The sequence below is a fragment of the Camelina sativa genome, chromosome 17 (genome assembly GCF_030686135.1).
Source record: "Camelina sativa cultivar CO46 ecotype springtype chromosome 17, ASM3068613v1".
NCBI classification, from domain to species: domain Eukaryota; kingdom Viridiplantae; phylum Streptophyta; class Magnoliopsida; order Brassicales; family Brassicaceae; genus Camelina; species Camelina sativa.
The window spans coordinates 38285472-38308795 of NC_141896.1; the positions used below are offsets into that span (position 1 = coordinate 38285472).

General features: G+C 36.1%; 4 protein-coding genes and 1 pseudogene across 4 annotated transcripts; 1 reads left to right on the forward strand and 4 right to left on the reverse strand.

Moving 5' to 3' along the window:
- The first annotated feature begins 7896 nt into the window (after positions 1–7896).
- Positions 7897–9096, forward strand: LOC147924858 (uncharacterized; annotated as a pseudogene).
- Positions 9097–13103: 4007 nt separating this feature from the next.
- LOC147924859 (uncharacterized) lies at positions 13104–16543 on the reverse strand. The gene is made up of 3 exons (XM_087496991.1): positions 15963–16543; positions 14060–15773; positions 13104–14009 (listed from the first exon to the last, which is right to left on the reverse strand). The coding sequence occupies exons 1-3, from the start codon at positions 16541–16543 to the stop codon at positions 13104–13106; spliced, it is 3201 nt and encodes a 1066-aa protein (XP_087353117.1).
- A 1437-nt stretch (positions 16544–17980) lies between these two features.
- Positions 17981–19290, reverse strand: LOC147924860 (uncharacterized). The gene is made up of 2 exons (XM_087496992.1): positions 18192–19290; positions 17981–18078 (listed from the first exon to the last, which is right to left on the reverse strand). Exons 1-2 carry the CDS (start codon positions 19288–19290, stop codon positions 17981–17983), a joined length of 1197 nt encoding a protein of 398 aa, XP_087353118.1.
- Positions 19291–19608: 318 nt separating this feature from the next.
- LOC104759996 (uncharacterized) lies at positions 19609–20127 on the reverse strand. Its single transcript, XM_019239266.2, has 2 exons — positions 19971–20127; positions 19609–19884 (listed from the first exon to the last, which is right to left on the reverse strand). The coding sequence occupies exons 1-2, from the start codon at positions 20059–20061 to the stop codon at positions 19775–19777; spliced, it is 201 nt and encodes a 66-aa protein (XP_019094811.1). The 5' UTR covers positions 20062–20127; the 3' UTR covers positions 19609–19774.
- Positions 20128–22407: 2280 nt separating this feature from the next.
- On the reverse strand, positions 22408–23285 carry LOC109130041 (uncharacterized). The gene has a single exon (XM_019239243.2). The coding sequence runs from the start codon at positions 22902–22904 to the stop codon at positions 22698–22700; it is 207 nt and encodes a 68-aa protein (XP_019094788.1). The 5' UTR covers positions 22905–23285; the 3' UTR covers positions 22408–22697.
- Between the last annotated feature and the right edge of the window lie 39 nt (positions 23286–23324).

Consider the following 23324-nt stretch of genomic DNA (forward strand, 5'->3'; position numbering starts at 1 on the left):
TAGCCTATTTTGTTCGCATTTTGATTTGGTAATTGATAAAAGTTGCTTTTAAAGAACACAAAGCTGTACATATATACATGTACATTACGAAACATCATGATGTAGATGTCAAAATCAATGAAACAAATGACCAGGACATTAGTTAGAAAAAAATCATAAACGACTGGAATTTTAAGGAAGTTGAGTGAGAAATAACATGCACAATCAATAGGACACGTCTGTCACTAGTATTTTTTCCGTCTGAATACTGTTTTGATTTATAGAAGTCAAATGAATACATTGTGTTGAGTTCAAAACTGGTTGGCCATTAAAAAGAAGAAGAAAAATAACATTTGGAATTACTTCTACAATCTTTCTGCAAATAGAAGAGTCACATATCAGAAATTCTTTTGAACTCTATTCATTTGTCACGTATGATGCTAATTGTTTCCCGAAAAATTTCTGACTACTGTTCTGAGGAAGTTTCGGAGAAACCAGTTCGTTGGAATATTGTATTTGTTGTCTTCGATGATTTTCCTCACTAATTTTCGACTAATTTTCCTAACCAATTTTAGACGATTTGTGGTTAATTATATCGGAAAACGATTAATGGAATAATATATTATGTTTTCTTGCAGTGCATGGCTATTATTTTTCCTATTTTGAAAATCTTAAATATATGTTTCTTTTTCGTATTCCTACCAAAAAAAACATTACCGGCTTTTGTAATTGAATGATTACGTTTAGCTTTAAATTTATTCATCGTGACCTTTTTGTTTTTTGGACAAACTATTCATCGTGACCTAACTTAGTTATAATACAACACAAACTAGTCTGAATGTCGTGGAGACTGGAGAGTAATCGTGTTCTCTTTAGACTTTAGTATAAACAGCTCATATTAGAATATGGCTTTTGTAATATAAAATGCAGCTTATAGTCTTATAGATTTGAAAAAGAAGCTGCCAAACTTATTAAAAACAAAAAAAATTGAAAGAAAAAAAATAAAGCAAAAACGAAACGTGTGAGTTGGCTTCTTTGAATAATGAAGAACAAGTTGGTCCATGTGACCATAATATAAATCATAACCATCAGGCAAACGCGTTGATTCCACTTCATATCAAACATTGGTAGTCCCAATTGTGTTAAGTTTCTCTCCTCAATTTTTCCTTGCATTTATGATTTATGTCTCACTGTCTTGTATTATAGGTTTATAGTATATAATAGTTCGTACCGAATCTCGCATAATTTAGTAATACGTATCTGCCAAAATCGTTTGGTTATAGTTTCTCACGTGATTTCAATAGAAAGAAGAAGCGCACGACCAAATAAAAATAAGATTACAACTATGTTCCTACATCGCGTAGCTAAATGATGAAACCGCATGAATTTTGGTACGAATTAAAAGATCATATACTAATTCTGATTAAATAAATAACAGTCAATTCTTAGAATATTAATTCTTTATGCATATAATGTAATCAGAATTAGCAGAATATTTGGTACGAAATCATTAAGACAAGTAGACAATTATAAAATTCAATATTTACATGTGTGATGGTAATGAAAGGCAGAAATCATAAGAAAAGGAAAAATGAGAACGAATGAGTTCGATGATAATTTAAAATGTTATTTTTAGTTGGGAGTTGCTAAACCGTACAACCCCTTCCAAAAGACAGTACTAGTTGATTCAAGTAAGAAGTTTGATCAAAAAAAAAAAAAAAAAAAAAAGTTGATTCAAGTAAGAACAAAATAAGTTTTCCAAAATATATACTTATCTAGTTTAGATATAAAAAGTATTGTTCATATATAGGGTCACGGTTAACAACAATATATTAATAAAAATAGATTTAAAATTGATCTTAGGATGAACATGAAAAATATAATTTTGCTTGGATTAAAAAAATATATATACTTTATCACCGTGATTGTTGATGGTGATAGGGTAAAATAGCCTCTATTTGAATTTTTCATTTCTGAAAAAATTTTGGAAAGATTTTTTTATTAATATTTTTGAATATATTGGTTTTTGTAGAAGATATTGTAATAATGTAGCTCATTTACTTGCAAAGTTTGGTTGTATTTCTTCTCTGTTCTACTCTATCTGTTTTTTACCGCCAAAATGGCTCCAAAACCAATTGTATTATGACTTTATTCAATCATCAATATAACAACATCATTTTCGACGGAAAAAAAAAATTGGTCCTTGTAGATCACTTTTCAACATGGATCCTCTCGGCAAAGGTGCCGCCAAACTTCGTGTCATGAAATCTGCTCGCACTAAGTTCGTGAACTTGTTCCAACAAACAGTCATAAAAATGGTGAAAGTGTATGGGCGGAGAAGTTGGTAATTCAACTCAGACGTCCAGCTCCTACCCCAGCTGACAATAACGAGGAAAACTAAGTTTGGACCAACATATGCATTATCTCTCTAAATTATCCTATAGTTTAGTAGTACTATGTAGTCTTTAAATTTTATCAAGGTTTGGAATTTGGAATTCAGGCTTTTAGATTAAGATTACCTTGTTAGTGTCTTATATTGTTCAGGTTTTTATATTAAGATTACTTTGTCTTATATTTCATTTAGTTTTGATTCGACATGTCTCTATCCTCATATTAGTAATTTTATCAACGTTTATAATTTGGAGTTCTGTTTTGAATAGATATAGTTATTATTCACACAAAAGTATCTTGTTTTCCTTGTTATGAGAAACATTTTCTTTTGTAAAAGAGTGGATGAAGAGGACAAATTTAATGTTACTGAAAATTCCTAAAATATATCCATTATTATTACATATTAATTAGTATCTATCACTTTTTGTCTATAGAGAATTTTCCTCAAGCGGTCTTCTAACATCATAAATCAGAAAATTTATTACATATAATTAAGTATTTTTTAAGTAATTATCACCTATAAGATTTTGTATTTACATAACATCTTATATACATATTTTAGTATGAAATTTTAAATTAAAAAAAAAACGATAAACAAAACATATGTATAATGCAAGCAAAACATATGCATAATGCAAGCAAAACATAAGTAAAATTTTAAAACAAACTCTCAAGTTTCATGTGGTTTTTCTTTTTCCTTTCAAACATCTACTACACTATATATTCTATTAATACAAATAAAAGATCCAAAAAATATGAAATTGAATTCATATTTAATATTATATAATTGTTTTATATGTTTCTAAAATAGATCCTTAATTAAATTTAATTTAATACCTTATGAAATTAATAGAATTTATATCTTTGATTTAATAGTATGACACATGTCAAAAAATTATGAAATACATGGCAGTTTTTTAGAGATTGGATTTTGTGGAAACTTTACTTTATTATATACTAGAATTTGTACCCGCGCAAGAGCGGGATATTGATTTAAAATTTTTTATATTAATATTAATTCTTGAGCTCCAATATAATCATTCAAAGTTTTGAGGGAAAATCGTTATAAATATATGTCATGTGGTAATATTATGATAAATAAACGATATTGATGACTACTTCAAGATCTTTTATCATTAAGAGAGTTTATTTCTTATTTATATTTTATTAAAACATTTTTTAAAGATTTTGATGCTGATCCATTTGTTGATCTAATTGTATATATTATTTATGATTAGATGTTGATACTAACATAATATTATTCTGTATAAATTTGAATATACGGAATCTCATGAATATTGCTTAGCGTAAAGGTAAAATATAATATCATATCGTTATAACATCTTTATCGAGCTTGCTTTACCCATCGAAGTAATTGCAACGTCCCATAAACAATCAATTCATGAATGTGCCTATCTTATTCCACTTTTCATGATTATATGGTTAAACTGTTAAACCCGACTTGAAATGATAATCTATTTAATAATGTATGTCATTTATTTTTCTACAAACTCATTCGTTTCACACAATTAATGAGTTGTCAGAGATTTTAATTTAGTCATGTGTAGTTATGTATTATTATCTTTTCAAGTTTTAATAATTTATTTTCAAACACTTTTAACTATAATTCTTTCGTCATTATTGATGATGTACTCTTTTTGAAATCTACTTTTTTCTACCTTCTATCGGCTAACATATAACACATATTAGACTGTAAAATGATTTTCAAGATAAATTTATAACTATTTTTTTTAATTACTATCTTTCAATACTTCAATTTGGATTAAAAGCATTTGATTTAATTTATGAAATATCAATTTTTTTTTCCTTTTTGATCATGTTATAAAATAATATTTCACTTTTAATTTTATTTTTCCTGTTTAAAATCTTATAAATAAAATTACAGAAATTTTTTATTCTACAATAGTTTTAAATTTTACTTCCATTCTAAAACTTAATAATATATAATTCCATTAAAAATATATTCTACCATAAATTTAAATTTTACTTTTATTCTAAAACTTAATAATACGAAATTACATAATTTTTTTATTATACCATAAATTTAAAATTTACTTCCATTCTAAAACTCAATAATACATTTGAAATTTTAAATTATGATGAGTTTAATAGAAAATTTAGTTATATTATTACCGCTAATAAAAATTATAGTATTGCTTTCTTATTTTAACATTTTATTTATTTTACATAATTTTTTTATTATTTAAACTTTCTATTAATTATAATTAACATAAATATGCACTAAATAAATATTTTAAATTTATTTTAAAGTAAAAAAAAATTGCTTAGGTGGATGTTTTTGTAGATAGAAATGATGATATATAATTACAAGATCAATGGAGATTCTAGTCATAGTTCTTGTCTTCTTGACCTTGGAAAATATTTTATTTGTCTTTTATAATTATGTGTCTTAACCATATGATGCATGTATATGTAAAAGAACTAAGCATAAACGATACATGAAAGAAAGTTAGGTACGAATAGATAATAATATTATTCCAAATTCAGTGTTTTACTTCATATATATCGGGTATATGCTCTATTCTTTTTTACTTTTTTTTTTATGGTTGAATAATAAAATTAGAGTCTCGTTAATCGCTATTTTGTTTGCTCTTTGCTTAATGCTTTTTCGAATTATGATCGAGGGGTAGATGTTCTCTATAGATAGAATATTTGATTCTGGAACAATATAATTAGCCATTACAAACGAAGCCGTTGCACTGGTGCCGGAAGACATGAAATGATGTGTGAAAGTTTAGAGGAGTGGAGAAATAAAAATTGAATGGTATGCATTATAACATCGGATGGTGAAACTACATGGATCGAGGGTTAAGGAGGAGAGAAACATGTGAAGGTGGATCGTCCTTCACACTGTCGTCGCTAAGCTTTATCAGGTTGAATCAATATGATTTAGATATAGTGTTGGGTATAGAGACTTTGGATGAAATAGTGTTGGGCCTACAGAATTTGGATGAAATCTATTGGATCAGTTTATCATTTTTGTAATTGTTTAAAGGGTTTATTAAAATTTGTAAGGCCCACAAAATTAAATAAGAAGAAGCTGATGTGGTAGCACCAGGAGTGAGTAAAGTTAATTTTATATATATAGAAGACTACGGGAAAATCAGGCCTATACTCCGGTATATATTTGATAATTTAATTTTTGTTTTTTACAATACATGTTTTAAATGATATAAAGTTATATCTAGAATAAAATATTTTAAAAATTTGAGGAAAGGTTTGTGTGTTCCAAACCAGTTAATAGGATTCTTTTATTGGTGAATGAAGATTCATGTTTAGGGATTACACTTTCAATTGTTGGAAGTAGAAGCACCTGAAGTTGAGAAAGCTCGATTTCTGTGATACATTTGCTAGAAGACTAAGAATTTACATAAAAGGTTTGACTTCCCGAATATATAAAACAGTTAAGTCGAGAGTAATGTTGAATAGATTAACATTTCTTTTACTGTATGTAATTGAGTTTGAATGGGTATATGTCTGTAGGCGTGTAAGTCGATCCTCATTAAAAAGAATGTAAAACACTCTTGATCTCGCTAATTATTTAACGAATGTGCATGGTTAATAGGCGATCTTCATTGCTAAAGTATGGCAACATAACTGCCAGACGTATTAGTTCCTATTATTTATGCATATTGGCATATTGCAAACTCTAGGATGTAGAAGGGAGTTGTATATATAAGGTCATGTATATACGGTAATATTTTAAATTATTTCAATTTACACAATTAGTGGAACAGTAAACAATTAGGGGAAAACTGATAATATATTTCAATGTTGTGCTATTTATTTTACCATAAACATTGATTTTTCTTCTTTTTTTTTGGACAAAGAAACATATCTAAGCACTAATAACAAAGGGAAGAAAACGGGCATCAACATTTATAATTTTAGTTACGATTTCTACATGAAAGGGTAGAAGTACAGAAATACTGACCAAATTGATAATAATTAGACCCACGCCCTCGAACGTTGAAACATTTGATAAGTTGGTATCTTAGCGCAATGGTAATTTCTTTAGCGTTTGGGGCCTACTGTAGTAATTGCGCTTGCGTCATCGTTAACAATGGCATCTTTTAGCTCTAGCATAAACTCTCCACCTGCTGACCTCATAGTTGAGTAAAACATTGTTATCCTTGGAGTTGGAGACAAGTATTACTTAATATAGACAGAAATGAATCTCGTTAAAATTAAAATTTACTATGATGACATTTAAATAATTGAGACTCTTCCAACACCGAATATGAAGATGAAAAGCAAACTGTTTAAATAGTACTAAATAAAAATATATAAAGATGAAGATGATAGTATATGATAGTATATGATACATGAGTTTCTCTCTCATCACTTAAACTTGTCCAAGCATGTATATGTTAAAGGTATTTTCTTTGCAAAGATATTTTATTGTGCATTCTTTTCTTGAGAAAGCTATACATCAAGCAAAGCGCATATATTTTAACATTAATGCAGAATTTAGTTATACTTATAATTGGAGGCCGATCAAATACTTGATAGTCAATCAAGATCAAAATTTGTAAGCCATCTAAGAATCTGCTATGCTATGTTTTTTCCATGCTTTGTTACATCCTCTCTTCCGTCTCTGTAATTGTTTATCTTGCAATGTATTAAACGGTAACCATTGGTTAATCTAAAAAAAAGTAATGAACCAGTAACAAGAACAAAAAAAGATGAACGAAGAGATTGGTTTTTGAATATTCATGTTTTGATAAGAGAATCCCTTGCCACCAGTTGTTTGCCTTTTACCTCTCCGGTGAAGGCAATTTGCTCAGCTAAGTCCGAGAGGACAAATATTTATGAACTGTTGAAAAAAATTCATATGCATTCAAAAAAAAAAACTCAATTGAGAAGTGAGAACCCGAAACACAAAATATACAGTTTTTTTAGTTAAGAAGTATTGAGTGATGAGGGTCCTTAGGATGTAATTATCTAATTCTCTAAGTCTTATGATGTAATTTATGTAAAGTACTTAGGTTAAACATATGTGAAGAATGTATATATAGGCTATGCCGTACAATGAAATCAATAAGAAAACCTTTTACACCATTCTAGTTTTCTTGACATGGTATCAGAGCTATACCTAAAATTTTAGGTCTACGATCTTGGCTCTTTTATCTGATCTGATTTATTTTTATTCTCCTTGTTTGACCTAGGGAATTCGATCTATTCTAATCGATTTACTTTCTTATTCTTTTCTAAACAATGAGTGAAGAATCCTTTGTTACTAAGACTGCTCGCGTACGGACCGAATCCTCACGATGAAGGATTGATCTATATGATCTCAGTTCCGGTGATAATCCCGGTTCTGTTATCTCTCAACCCCAGCTACGTGGTCTGAACTATGATGAGTGGTCTTTGAATATTCGACTTGCTCTGCGTGCAAGGAAGAAATTTGGGTTCACCGATGGAACGATAACAAAACCTGCTGACGACTCGGAGGACCTTGAAGATTGGTGGGCTAACAATGCAATGGTCGTGTCTTGGATTAAGCTCATGATTGCTCCTGATCTGAGTAGTTCCTTGTCCCATCATGAGATAGCTCATGATCTCTGGACACACATACATAAGCGGTTCTCGTTGAAGAATGGACAACGGGTTCAAAGGCATAAAACAGAATTGGCGAATTGCCAACAAAAAGGACATGCTGTAGAAGCTTATTACAGAAAACTCACGAAGATTTGGACTACCCTGGCTGATTTTCAACGTGCTAAGACTATGGAGGAGATTGCGAGAGAGCGTGAAGAAGAAAAACTCCATCAGTTTTTGATGGGTTTGGATGAGATAACATTTGGTTCTGTCAAATCCTCTCTTCTTTCTCGTGATCCACTTCCGACGATTGATGAAGCTTATCAAGTGGTAACTCAAGATGAGGAATCACGACGAGTGGTGAGAATGGCTGACGAACATACTGATGGTGTTAGCTTCGCGGTGCAGACGACATCACGTCCTCGTCCTCAAACAGAGTTGCGTGATCCATCAGCCGTGTGTACTAGTTGTGGGAGGAACGACCATCTCGCTGATAATTGCTTTCGGAGGATTGGTTATCCATGGTTGTGGGGGGGATCGACCTCGTTCTAAACAGCCTTTCTCGAAACAGAGTGGTGGTGGAACTTCATCTAACGATCGTCGACTGATGTCACCTTCTCAACCTGTACCATCCTCTGCTTCTCGGGTCAAACCAGCTCGTGTGAATCAAGTTAGTGCATCTGCTCCTCCGCCTGTTGCAGCGTTTGCAATTACGAATACTGATCGCATCGGTTTTAGCGGGTTGACGGATGATGAATGGAAACGTCTGCGCGAGGTGCTGAGTGGTCGCTCTCCTGATGCTAGTGATCGTCTATCGGGTAAGTTTTTTGTTGAATCATGGATAATTGATACCGGAGCTTCGAACCATATGACTGGTGATATTGGTTTTCTCACAGATGTGAGTGAGATGGCTCCAATGTTCATCAAATTACCTGATGGTAGATTTACGGTTACTACTAAACAAGGAAAAGTTTCGTTAGGATCTCATCTTCAGTTGTTCAACGTCTTCTTTGTTGATGGATTACAATGCCACCTTATCTTTGTTTCACAGTTAACACGAGATAGTGGGTGCTTTTTTCAGATTTCTGATAAGTTGTGTATTATTCAGGACCGCATCACAACGACGCTGATTGGGGCAGGTGAACAACTGAATGGACTGTATTTCTTTAGAGGCGTAGCAGCTGCGAGGATGGCACAAACTGTGGACGTGTTGCCAGGAGATGTGTGGCATCGTCGTTTGGGACATCGGTCCTCTAAAGTTATGGAGATGTTACATCGATCCGACTCTAGTATTATTAGTGATTTTGATTCTAAGTCTTGTGACGTTTGTATTCGCTCCAAGCATACAAGAGATTCTTTTCCTTTGAGTATCAATAAAACATCTGAGGTTTTTGAATTAGTGCATTGTGATTTATGGGGGCCTTACCGAACTACTTCTATCTGTGGCTCACGTTATTTTCTCACAATCCTTGATGATTATTCTAGAGCTGTTTGGATTTATTTGTTGCCAAATAAAACAGAAACCTCAACTACTCTCCAAAATTTCATTGCTCTTGTCGAACGTCAGTTTGAGAATAAAGTCAAGACAATACGTAGTGATAATGGTTCCGAATTTCTTTCTCTTACCAACTTCTTCAGAGAAAAAGGAATTCTGCATGAAACGTCCTGTGTCGGAACGCCTCAACAAAACGGCCGTGTTGAGTGTAAGCATCGTCACATTTTGAATGTGGCTAGAGCATTGCATTTTCAGTCTCATCTACCGGTTGAATTTTGGAGTTTTTGTGCCCTTACTGCGGGTTACTTGATCAACTGTACACCTACCCCTCTTTTGAATGGTAAGACTCCTTTTGAGATCTTGTATGCAAGGTCTCCGCCTTTGACCCATTTGAGAGTGTTTGGTTGCCTCTGCTACATTCATAATCAGCGACATGGCGGGGATAAATTTGCTTCACGGAATCATAGGTCTGTTTTCCTTGGTTATCCATTCGGGAAAAAGGGATGGTGTGTATACGACCTTGAGACCGGCGTTGTTTCTACTTCGCAGGATGTTGTGTTTTGTGAGACAGAGTTTCCGTTTTTGTCCCGTGCTGATTCTGCTCTTGACATGTTCGGTCCTTCTCCCTCTCCTACGACTTCTTCTTTGTTTGAGGATAATGTGGAACAGGGTACTCTGCTTCCGCCTGCCCCTACTTCTGATCCTATAGACGCGACGTTGTTGCCTGCGGATGATGTCTTGGGTTCTCTTGATAACGCTACCGCGTCTACGAAACCGGTATGTCCTCCTCCTGGTTTTTTGTCTCCCTCTCGTGAGCCTCTACTCTCGTCGTCATCACTGGTCCCTTCTCCGCGGGTTGTTGAGGTTTTGGTATCATCTGCGGAGGATGACGATGAAAATGAGGATGAACCTCATCAGCTCTCTAATGATGTTGATATTCCTCTTGGTCGGGGTTGTCGTTAGAAAATTCCATCGACACGGTTACATGGTTATGTGACGAATACTACTCACGACGGGTCTGATAGTTTGTTTATTAATTCCTCTTGGTATCCAATCGATTCCTACGTTGATTGTGCTCAGTTTTCTGACCACCATCGGGCGTTTCTTGCCGCTATCACGGCTGGTGTTATTCCGCGAACCTATGCTGAGGCAGTGGAAGATGAACGCTAGCGTGACGCTGTCCGTGGTGAGATTGATGCTTTGGAGGATAGGGGTACTTGGACTGTCGAGACATTGCCTCCTGGAAAGAAAGCCTTTGGTTGCAAGTGGGTTTTCACATTGAAATATCGATCCGATGGTACACTTGAGCAGTATAAGGCAAGATTGATTATTCTTGGTAACAATCAAACTGAAGGTTTGGATTACAAGGAGACGTTTGCACCGGTGTGTAAGATGGCGATAGTCCGATCTTTCCTTCAAGTCGCTGTTACTCGCGATTGGGAAGTGTATCAGATGAATGTCCATAACGTATTTTTACACGGTGATTTGGAGGAAGAGGTGTTCATTCGTCCTACTCCGGGTTTTCGCACTGCTGATAAGAACCAAGTGTGTCGTCTTCATAAATCGCTCTATGGTCTTCGCCAAGCCCCACGTTGTTGGTTTGCAAAGCTTTCCACGACATTACTAGACTATGGTTTTCAGCAATGTGTGAAGGATTACTCGTTGTTTGCCTTTGCTGATGCAGATATACGGCTCCATGTTCTTGTGTATGTGGATGATCTCATCATCACTGGGAGTTCTCGTGCGGTTATTGATGGGTTCAAAGATTATTGCGGTTATTGATAGGTTCAAAGATTATTTGAGTTCTTGCTTTCATATGAAGGATCTTGGTATTTCCAAGTATTTTTTGGGCATTGAAGTGGCCCGCAACTCAACAGGGATGTATTTGTGTCAGCGTAAGTACACTCTCGATATAATCTCTGATACTGGTTTACTTGGTTCTAAGCCGGCTTCTCATCCTCTCAAACAAGATCATACTCTCGCTTTGGCTCCAGGTGATTCTTTGTCGGATCCGTATCCTTACCGTCAGTTAGTTGGTCGGTTGATTTATCTCAGTGTGACACGGCCTGATCTCTCCTACGTGATCCATATTTTGTCTCAGTTTATGCATGCTCCCAAGGCGGCTCATTGGGCGGCTGCGCTACGGGTGGTTCGGTATCTCAAGTCGAATCCAGGACAGGGTATTCTGTTGCAGGCTGGGACTGACTTGCGAATCTCTGCTTGGTGTGATTCTGATCATGGTGGTTGTCCGCTTTCACGTCGGTCGCTTACTGCTTGGGTTATTCAGATAGGGGGTTCTCCGGTTTCGTGGAAGACACAGAAACAGGATGTGGTCTCGCGATCTTCGGCTGAGGCTGAATATAGAGCCATGGCTGAAACGGTGTGTGAAATTCTTTGGCTGCGGGAGTTGCTTACATTTCTCGGTGTTGACTGTACCTCTCCTGTTCCGCTTCATTGTGACAATGAATCTGCTATTCATATAAGCAAGAATCTGGTGTTCCACGAACGTACCAAGCATATTGAGTCCGATTGTCACTTCATCCGTGACGAGATTCTTCATGGTGTGATTGATCCTCAACATGTTTCCACACGGGTTCAGCTTGCTGATATACTTACCAAAGCTCTCGGTCGCAAAGAGTTTGATGAGTTCTTGTCTAAGTTGGGTATTTGTGACCTCCATACTCCAACTTGCGGGGGGGGGGGGGGGGTATTGAATGACGAGGGTCCTTAGGATGTAATTATCTAATTCTCTAAGTCTTATGATGTAATTTATGTAAAGTACTTAGGTTAAACATACGTGAAGAATGTATATATAGGCTATACCGTACAATGAAATCAATAAGAAAACCTTTTACACCATTCTAGTTTTCTTGACGAGGGTCCTTAGGATGTAATTATCTAATTCTCTAAGTCTTATGATGTAATTTATGTAAAGTACTTAGGTTAAACATACGTGAAGAATGTATATATAGGCTATACCGTACAATGAAATCAATAAGAAAACCTTTTACACCATTCTAGTTTTCTTGACAAGAAGTAGAACTCGAAACCTTGTATTATCAACAACCATCTTCTGCATGAAACATCAATCAGATTCAGTTGAGGGAGATATGTGATGGGAAGGTAGTGGTAACAACACTTGTAGAATAAATTGAAAGAAGATTTGTATATTTCGATCTCAAAGGAAATAATAGTGGAGTAACAAACGAAAAGGAAATATGTAAGACTATGATTAGTAGGGGTTACTTCCCAAAATTCTTTTATTGAAAAATAATAAAAAAATACAAAAAGAGAGAGAAAGGAAGAGGAATGTTTTTCTCTCTTTTTCTACACGTGTCCATATGTTATTAATTACATATTAATTATTTTTTTTTATTTTTTTTTGAGTAATGGTGAATGGTTCTCCACTAATGATGCTCAAGGTGTGAATCATGGGATCTAATTTTTAGGAGAACGAAAGGAAAAGAGAACTGACGACGAAAAGACATTTACCACTCAGAAGAGAGATTAGGAGGAAGGAAGACTTAATTATAATATTGGCCACAGATAAAGATGGGGAGTCTACGTGGCATCTTAGAGTTGAATTTTAAAAAACTGATATGAATGGCTTGAAGAACTTTTTTTTTTTTTTTTTTTTTGTCAACAACAGATCAGCTCAAACGAGCCAACTGGAAGGAAAATCGTTTACAAACAAAACTTGGTGCGGAGATGTACGTGCTTGGCGTGCCAAAGAATCCGCCCTTACATTACCATTTCTTGGAATTAAAGATAAAGAAAAGGAAGAGAATTCCTCCCTATCAGTCTTGATGTCGTCAAGGTACGCCGAGAACGCTGGCCAGTCGGAAGGAGAAGACACTATCTTCACCAAGTCTGAGCAGTCCGTATAAAAAGCCACCTCTCTGAAGTCATGCCCGATCATGCAGCGCATCGCCCAAAGGAAAGCTTCAACTTCAGTATGTAATGGAGATAGACTTCGTCGGAAATTCTTGGCCCCCAAAAACGGCAACGTTGTCTGGATCGAGGTACAACACCAACCCGCACCTGCATACAAATCCCCTGCTTTCCAAGATCCATCTATGAAGCATCGATATCCTGAAAAGACCGAAGGAAGGGAAACCGTAGGCACCCTAACTGGCAACTCCGAAACTACTGGAAAGGTGGGAGTAGTCACTAGATCATCCTCTATCTGAGCCTGCTGCCAAGCTGCAGCTTCCTCCTCTGCTATCCTAACAATGTCCTCTGGCCTTTCAGCAATATTTTCAAAAACACGTGCATTCCTTGCTTTCCAAATAAACCACATAAGCCAAGGAAAAACTGCAATATGGGCTCCCGGATTCTGCTGCCCTAAAAAGTGATCAACATTTGCATATACCGATTCCGTCGGGAAAGAGTTAGGTCCCACCGGCACATTTGCTAGTGCCCAAACCTGACGGGCGGGAGGACACACAAAGATGGCATGATTTATTGTCTCCGATTCCGCGCCGCATCGTACGCACCGTACATCACAAGCAATACCCCGTCGTCCCAAATTTGCCGAAACCGAAATACAACCAGATAAGACCTGCCACATAAAATACTGGATCTTAGGTGGACAACGAACCCTCCACACACTAGCGAGTAGGGGGTAATTTCCGGGCCTGAACCAGTGGCCGCAAAAGTCCGAATCACGTCATGACGTGCAGTATGATAGCTTGATTTGACTGTATACTTTCCAGTTTTCGTGAAGTGCCAACCGAAAGGATCGTCCCTTTGGTTACCACCCAACGGAATAGCCCTGATTAATGCAACATCAAGTGGATCAAAATGCTCATTGAGCATGTCCAGACGCCAAGAATTATTTTGTCGATCAATTAATTGATTCATTTGAAGAGAAGGGTCCTTGAACGGCCCCTTACTGGAAGCTGGTCTCGGGTATTGAGCTGGTACCCAAGGATCTGACCATATAGAAATGGTGTCCCGTGAGCCAACCCGTTTAATAAGCCCTTTATTAACCAGAGAGTGAGCAGAACATATACTCCTCCATCCATAGGAGGGAGAGTATGACCTAATTGGATCCAACGGATGCGTATTCCTATAATACCTACTTTTGAAAACCCTGGTAAACAAAGACTCTGGAACATCTATCAGACGCCATAGTTGTTTGGCCAATAATGCCGAATTAAAGTCATCCACATTCCTAAAACCAAGTCCACCCAACTGTTTGCTAACACATAATTTCTCCCAGGCAAGCCAATGCATGCCCCCTGTCTGACCATTTGTACTCCACCAAAAATTTGCCACCACACTGGTAAGCTTGGATGTAAATGTTTTTGGTAACCTAAAACAAGACATCACAAACGTTGGAACAGCAGTTGCAACAGATTTAATCATCACTTCCCTTCCCCCTTTTGAAAGCAAATTTGCCGTCCATCCATTCGTCCGACTTTGAATCCGCTCCCGAACAAAGGAGAAAACCTTGGTCTTAGCCCCACCCAAACTTTCGGGTAAACCTAGATAGGACCCCATACCACCCAAAGTTGTGATCCCGAGAACATCCTGGAGCTCGGTTTTTGTCTGCTCATCAATCTTGTGTCCAAATTGTACCGAGGATTTACTAAAATTTATTTGCTGACCCGATACCGACTCATATTGTTTAAGAATATCTAAAATAACCTGACATTGTCCTCTGCCCGCCTTACAGAAGAAAAGACTATCATCGGCAAACAACAAATGCGTAATTGGCGGACATTTGTTCGCCACTTTTATCCCTGTAATAAGTTTCTCCCTCTCTGCTTTCCATAGATTAGCAATTAACACCTCTGTGCATAAGATAAACAAATAAGGAGATAAAGGATCACCTTGTCGCAACCCCCTCTGCGGCACTATCAAACCATTCGGCTGGCCATTAATAAGAATCATATACTCCACTGAAGTGACACAAAACATTATCCATGAAACCCATGACTCTGCAAACCCCATCTTCTGTAACAAAGCTGCCACAAAATCCCATTCAACCCTATCATATGCCTTGCTCATGTCTGTTTTGATGGCCATAAATTTTCCTTTGCAAGAAGGGTTCGTACGCAAGCCATGAAACATTTCTTGAGCAATAAGGATATTATCTGAGATCAGCCGACCCGGAACAAAAGCCGATTGAGTCTCAGAGATAAGACCAGGTAAAACCCTCTTTAGTCGCTGACATAAAATCTTAGAAATGATCTTATACCCGACGTTACACAGGCTAATCGAACGTAATTCTGCCATTCGAGTTGGCTTAGCCACCTTCGGAATAAGGCAAATATGAGTACGATTGAGGTCCTTGTCAAAAACTCTCTCCACTAAAAACCTATTCACCAAATCCACAAGGTCCGTCTTAACTATACCCCATGCTTTTTGGAAAAATAAAGCTGTCATCCCGTCTGGGCCTGGGGCTTTATCCGGATGCATCATAAATAAAGCAGATTTGACCTCAGCCTCCGTAGCGGGTCCTGTGAGCCTCTCATTATCCTCGGCAGTAATCACCGTATTGACCTACCTTAGGACCTCCTCAAAATTTTCCGGATTTGTTGAAGTGAACAAATCTTCAAAATATGAGACTGCCGTGTGACAGATATCAACATCCTCAGTGGACCAGATGTCGTCCTTATTAAATAAACCAGTAATCCGATTACGCGCCCGTCTCTGCTTTGTTAAGGCATGAAAATATTTGGAGTTCTTATCCCCCAATTTCATCCATTTACTCCGACTCTTTTGATACCAGTAAATCTCTTCATCCCCATACGCTTGGCGTAAACGATTCTGCAATTCCGAGATTGTAGAAGGAGGAATTGAGTCATCTGCTAGAGCCACCTCCAACTGCCGCTTTAAGTCCTCAATAGTGTCCCTACCGAATGGGACTTGTGATTTACGCCACTGAGAAATCGCCTTCCGACAATTCACAACTTTTTGCACGAAGTTATCTGGGTCCTGATCCAAATCCCTATCCCAACCCGATGCTATTGCATCCATCAGCCCCGCCTTACCAATCCAGCGGCGGTCAAACATAAAACTCCTCTTCCCCCGCGGCCGTTTAGCCCCAATATTAACCACTAGAGGCTTATGATCAGAGGCTATCATTGGTAAATACTCCGTCACCGTATCCGGGAACAAATCATGCTAATCCTCATTCCCTAAAGCTCTGTCTAACCGACAACGTATAGGCTTTTTGTCCCGCCAACCCCTCCAAGACAAACAATCACCAATGTAAGGAAACTCCAAAAAGCCACAATCCCGAATCATCCCATTAAAGGATAGAAAAGAGGAAGGATGACGTAGCTTCCCCCCCCCCCCCCCCCCCGTTTTTCATGGTTCCCTGTCAGCTCATTAAAATCCCCAATCAAAAACCATGGGGTGGACCGATTAGAGCTAATTCTGAGAAGGCGTTCCCACACCATATCCCGATTCTTAGGGACGGGATCCCCATAAACGAAAGTTAAATGGATTATCCGGCCTTTGAAAACTGCTTCAATATCGATTAATCTGTTAGACTCAAATAAAATCGATACCTGAAAATCATCTTGATTATAAAAAAGAGCCATACCACCACTAGAACCAATAGGATCAATTGTTTTCAGGTTCTTATATCCGAAATGACCAACAAACTTTTCTAGAATAGAAGTAGGTTGTTTGGTTTCCATGAGGAACAAAAAATCCGGCCGATGTTTGGACCATAAATCCCTAAGATTACCAATTGTAGCCTTATTACCCAGGCCTTGACAATTCCAACTCACAATATTCATGAGATAAATAAAGATTTATGGGGATAAAAGCACCCAAATACATCTCCTCCCACCCTGGAGAAAATATAAAATTGAAAGGTAAACGATATTACAAACCTTCCTAAGAAAACCATAATACCACCAAGAAGCTGTAAGGCGTATGTCCAGAGAGAAAACAAATACCCGTAAAAATACCCAAAAGTCAAGAGAAGCGTATAATCGTGAAGCATAAGGACATAATATTCAAAAAAAGACCCCCAAAAAATAGGCCACCCCAATCCCATGGAACATCCGTAACCCAACGTACCAGAAAAAACCAGTACGGATGAAAAAATCCGGCAATGAAAAACCTTGCCATGCAAATATAGAAGCATGCGAAGGGGATAGAACACCTTTACTGCCGAGGGAAAGATTGGCAGGCCCAATAAGAGCCCAAAACCGGACTCCCATAATTTGAACATAACCAACAGTTGATTTAAACTATATGAAACCCAACACGGAGAAAAGCCAAAAATAGAGCCAATGTACAAAAAAAAAGGGCAACAGAGATTTATTCTTACTTGTAAAAATAAAAAGCATCGGATACAACCCAGAATAATACAAACCAGAACCACAATGTAAAACCAAAACGAGATACAACGACAACCATACTGAGCTGACATCGATAATTTATTCCAAGAAACAAAATATGAAAAAGCCAAACAAACCAAAGAAAACAAAGCTTGCTTCCGGAGGAAAGACCAAGTGAGGTAACCAGCGTCCTCATTCTCTTGCTGCCCGTTACGAACTAAACCCATTAATCAGCGGATGTGGTTGGAGGCTTCCCTCCTTGATGAGAACCAAGCTTCCCATTTGGTCCACCACCCTTGTTAACAACCTTTTTGCGCGGAGAGGCTAAAGAGCACAAGTTCCGCTTCTTAGTACCAGCACCTGGGAGAGCACCTTTTTGCTTGACCTGTTTGGCTCGTAAAGGAGGCAATGTTCCCCCCCCCCCCCCTCTTCTTCACCCCGTGCCTTATCCTCAGAGACCTTCTCCATAACATTACTAACCGGCTCACTAACTGCTTGATCAGAGACATCCACCTCACCGGTGCTCTCCTCCACAACCTGGTCATCCGTTTCCTGATCATCCGTGAGGAGAAAATCCTCCTGGGGAAGCCCCTCTGACCCCACATCTTGATCCTCCATGACAGTATCCATGAAACCCAAGGTTTGATCCTCACTGAGAGGAAACTCTGGGCCTAACAAAGCACTGAGATCATCAGAGAAATGCACCACTTGCTGCGACAGACTCATGGAGCCTGGCTCCGTGACACTCACATCACCAGCAGCAGGAAACAAAGCCTTACACACCCCCTTGTTAACACCTTGTGCAAGAACCGACAGAGACTCCACAGGAGGATCACCCGTAGCAACAACCTCATCCACATTAGGACCCAGAAAGTCATCAAGCATCTTCTGCTCATCAGCCGTAAAGGTGTGTCCCACATCACTTTGACCAAGTTGAACTTGACCATCCCCCGAGATAGGGACCTGAGAGGTTGAAGCGGTAACAGAGACCACCGGCATACTCTTCTTCACGAACCTTTCATCCGCAGGAGCCCCCCTTTTAGTCTTCCTCCACTTACCATTGAAACCTTGAGCAGCCCGATGATTAGAGGCTTGAAAACTAGCACCTCGCCCATTTCCACTAGCAGACCCTTGATGAGGCACCCCAGAACTAGCACCACTCACACCCGAAGCATTACCACTCGCCACACCATTTACCATTGCTCCCTTGTAACTCTGGAGCTTATCCTCTGGCCGAGGTTCAAAACCTTCCTCCGACCTCTGTTTCTCCTTATCTCCAAAGAGTGGACAGCGAGAGACATCATGACACAGGCTGAAACAGCGCCTACAATACCCAAATAGACGCTCATATCTCAAAGATATTGTCGTCTCCTCTCCACTATGAAACTCGACTGTGGCATCAAAAGTTAATGGCTTGAAGCCATCCAGCAGAATCTTCACCCGTCCATTATCCAAGTCAACCTCCTCAACCTCGCCCAAGTCAGCCCCTATGGTACGGAAAGTCTCATCTGCCCAGAAGTGCAGGGGAACACCCATCACCCTAACCCAAAACTTGATGAAACAGGGGTAACGCGGATATTGCGATAATAACAGTAACAAACTCATAATTATTTGTTATTGATAAGAAACGGATAAAGCCTTTGAATTGTTGACCTAAAGAGTAAAACCTATAGGCTTAATGATATCCTATTAGTTATCGTGTATATTCATTCAAAATTTCAAGAATTTGTTTTGCTCTTTACGTTATTCTAAGTTCCTAACTAATGATTTATGATTTTCAAACTTCTTGAAAGTATATTATTAGTAAATTCGAGTAGGATAGGGACTAGCTAGGCTCTATGAAGATATGAAGACTTATGATCCCGACCCGGATCCGCCAAAAAAACAATCCATTTCTGTAGAATTTTTAGAACATAGCTATCCTCAGTTTAAGGAAGCCCCATACAACCAAAGACAGAAGAAATCAATCATTGTCACGCCAGTGTAAGTATAAACAACAATTAGTATATGTACTCATTAGCTATTGTATAAAATACAACCTAAAGTACTTTTGATCTTCATGGAATCCCACACGAAGACTGGCAAATCCAGATTCGAAAAGCGTTTCAATCCATTCTTTTCGCCTATAAACTGTTGCAAACATAAGAAACAAAATTTATATATACAAACGAAACAAAAAAAAAAAATCTAATAATATAGAAACTTGTTATACGAACCATGAGCATCCGTGGTTTCTCGCCAAACTCGTAACATTGTAAACAGCAAAAACATGGAAAAGATTACATAGTACAACAGCTTATTACCCATTGGAGAGAAGATGAGATCTTTTACAGTTCTATTTGGCTTTTGCCAATACAATGAGTCGATTTTATAACTCTTCAAAAGTTATGAACACTATTATTGATCATTGACTATTTGAATGAGTTTTTTAATTGTCAAAGTAATGGCTTTAGGTTCTTACATTTATTAATGTATATAGAGACTCTTTGCTCCCTTGATTAAATTACGTTGTTTTTTAATATATAATTCGTTTGTCTTAACGTATGCCTAACTTTGGCTCTACCAATAAGCTATAACGAAGGTTAGTAAATATCATCTATAGACTATCGTAGATGTTTCTTTCAGAAGGTTTGGGACAAGAAACGTGTCCATGTGTTTGTACTTTGTAATATATGTCACCGATAAAAAATGAAAATTCGTATGATATTCCCTATTTAATATTTCGGAAGTACACAACTTCTTGTTGTACACTATATAATAGTTATAAGTTATAAAGTTATAGTTATTATTTGATTCATTAGTTGGTTACAAAATAGGTTATATGGGTTAACTTATACATAGATACACTTAAAAAGAATATCCCAAGAATAATACAACTTAAAATAAATAAAATCTTTAACAACCATATATTGTTAGACCATATATACTTTTAGGCAATTAAAGAAAAAAAATATAATAAAATCTCGAAAATTAATTAAAACGAAATAATATTTTACCTAACACTCCTCCAAACTTTTAGTATAAATCATTGATATTTTCATTCACCGAAATACACTCTATTCATACCAAAAAAATTGTTCAATCCATAAAATATTCAAGCTTTAGTAATATTATTCTTTAAAAAAATATCTATTAAACTAAAATTTTAACTGAGTAACGGATCAAAATTTGAATATTTAGATTCAATTTCATATATTTCTTTGTTGAATTGTATAGTTTAATATATTTTAAACTTTTAAAATAAATTAATTTGAAATATTTTAAAATAGTTTAATTTGATATTTTTAAAAATATCATAAATATATGATAGATCAAAAAGTTAAAAATTATAAACACTCTAATTTGATTTGTTATAGCACGAATCAATAATATGTCACTATAATATGAAATAATTCCAAGAAATATGAGCAAAGGTTAAAATTTCAAGAAATATGATTTCTCAGATTAAATTAAAGTTTAGAATAATGTTGTTTTGTAGGCTTTTTCTCGGTTAAGATGATTTTGACAAACATACGTTACATTAATATGCGGTATACTACGGGTTAACTCATAATATTAACAATTAAAATATAATGTATAATTTTAAACACTTAACAAATCAAATAACAAAAATAAATTAATTTTTTATCACACAACTTAACTTGCGGTATGCCACGGGTTAATTATCTAGATCTACTAGAATAGATCTTACAAAATATATGTTATTTTCATAATTCATATTCAGCATATGATTTGGCATAGTATTCCATCCAAAAAAACTTTTAAAATAAATAAAATAATCATATATATGATGTTTTTGAATAAAAATTACATAATAAACAAAAGAAATTTCAAGCCGTGCTAGAGCACGGGTTATATTCTAATATATATTTATTACGCCGCTACACTACACATGGGGTTGATGTTTCTCTCATAAGATTACATTGGATCTAAGTATTCCAATTGTCAGATTCCATCTTCACGTTTGAAGTAAAATTTGAGAAAATGACATCAACAGTGATAAAATTGTTTTTCAAGTTAATATTTTCCCGTTCATATCTTGCTTGAAAGAAAATACCAAAAAGCTTGAGTATGAGGTTTCTCTCATTCTGTTGTCTTCAAAGATTAAACAATACCATTTCGTGTTCAAAAAGGAAAAACAAAAAAACAAAAAAAAAAAGATTAAACCATACCATTATAATTGAGGAAAAACAAATCACTTCAAGAAGAAAGTGGAGATATTTAGAGAAAAGTTGGGTACTGTTTTACTATATTTATATATATGACGTCAGAAAAATTTGTAATACGGTTTCAAGTATAGTTTAATTTCAATTAGACTATAATGAGCTCAAGTTATTACATAATGGCATAAGTTAAAGTACATTTAATATAATAGCATCATGGCATAATCAGTTTGCAGTACGAATAGTTATTGTAATCACTGCGATTGAACTGTACTAACAACATTTTATCCAAAAATAATTTACAAATATCGATCTAAAATAATTTGAAGAAGTGTTTTTTTTTCATCAATGATGATTTGAAGAAGTTTAACCAACTATTCGGGCAAAGAAAAATTATAATTGGATACTCCAACCAATTGGTAACAAATTCAACTTGTTCTATTATGTTAGAAAAATTAGCCAAAGTTTGATAACATCTAAACACACTTAATCACACCAACACCACATTATATATATACACTAACACTTAACCATATAGTTTCCGTTTGATTACAAGAGATTAAACATGTCAAGAAGATCCTCTTGCAGGTAGATAGAACCATATAAAATTGAACAAAACCCTAGGATCTCTATACTAGTATACCATTACACATGCATATATATTACATATCATTATATATATAATTTGTGTTGCTAATATTTAAGAGAGGATCATCATTTAAAGAAAAGAAAAGAAAAAAAAAAAGAACAGTGAGTTGATAAAATATTGGAAAATTTAATTTAACGATAAGACTTAAGAACAGAGCCACAGAAACTGCAAACGACAGCTCTCCAAGATTTCCAATAAATAGGAATGAAACAGAATCTGGTGGAAGTCTTCATGTCGGCGATGCTCGCACAATGGCCACACCGTGAGCATGTTCCAGCCACCGGTTTGCTCCGTTTCACTTTCCTTGTCTGATCAACCAAGAAACAGAAACAAACCATTGTGAGCTTGATTGATTCGTCTTTCTCCTTATTAACTCAGATTTAGACTAATCAAGAACCAAAAAGCAAGAACAAAAACTCTTTTAAGACACGGCCAGGCCAGGCATTGGTATCAGAGAAGAATGTTCTCTGTGACTTTTTTTTTCTTATATAAATGTGGGTTTTGCTTATTTCTGGAATTTTGTGGCTATAAATAATAATAATAATAATAAAGGACGAGGAATTAGTTAAAAGTTTATATCATTCACTCGTGTGTATGGGGGGAGTTTACAAAGTAAATGAAAGTGAATAGTACTATTTCATTATTTTGAGAGATTGAAGTGTTGGACATACACACACGTATATAACCCACATTAATTAACCTGTCGTTCAGTAAAATATGAAACTATATCTTTAAAAGATATAAATAAATTTATTTGG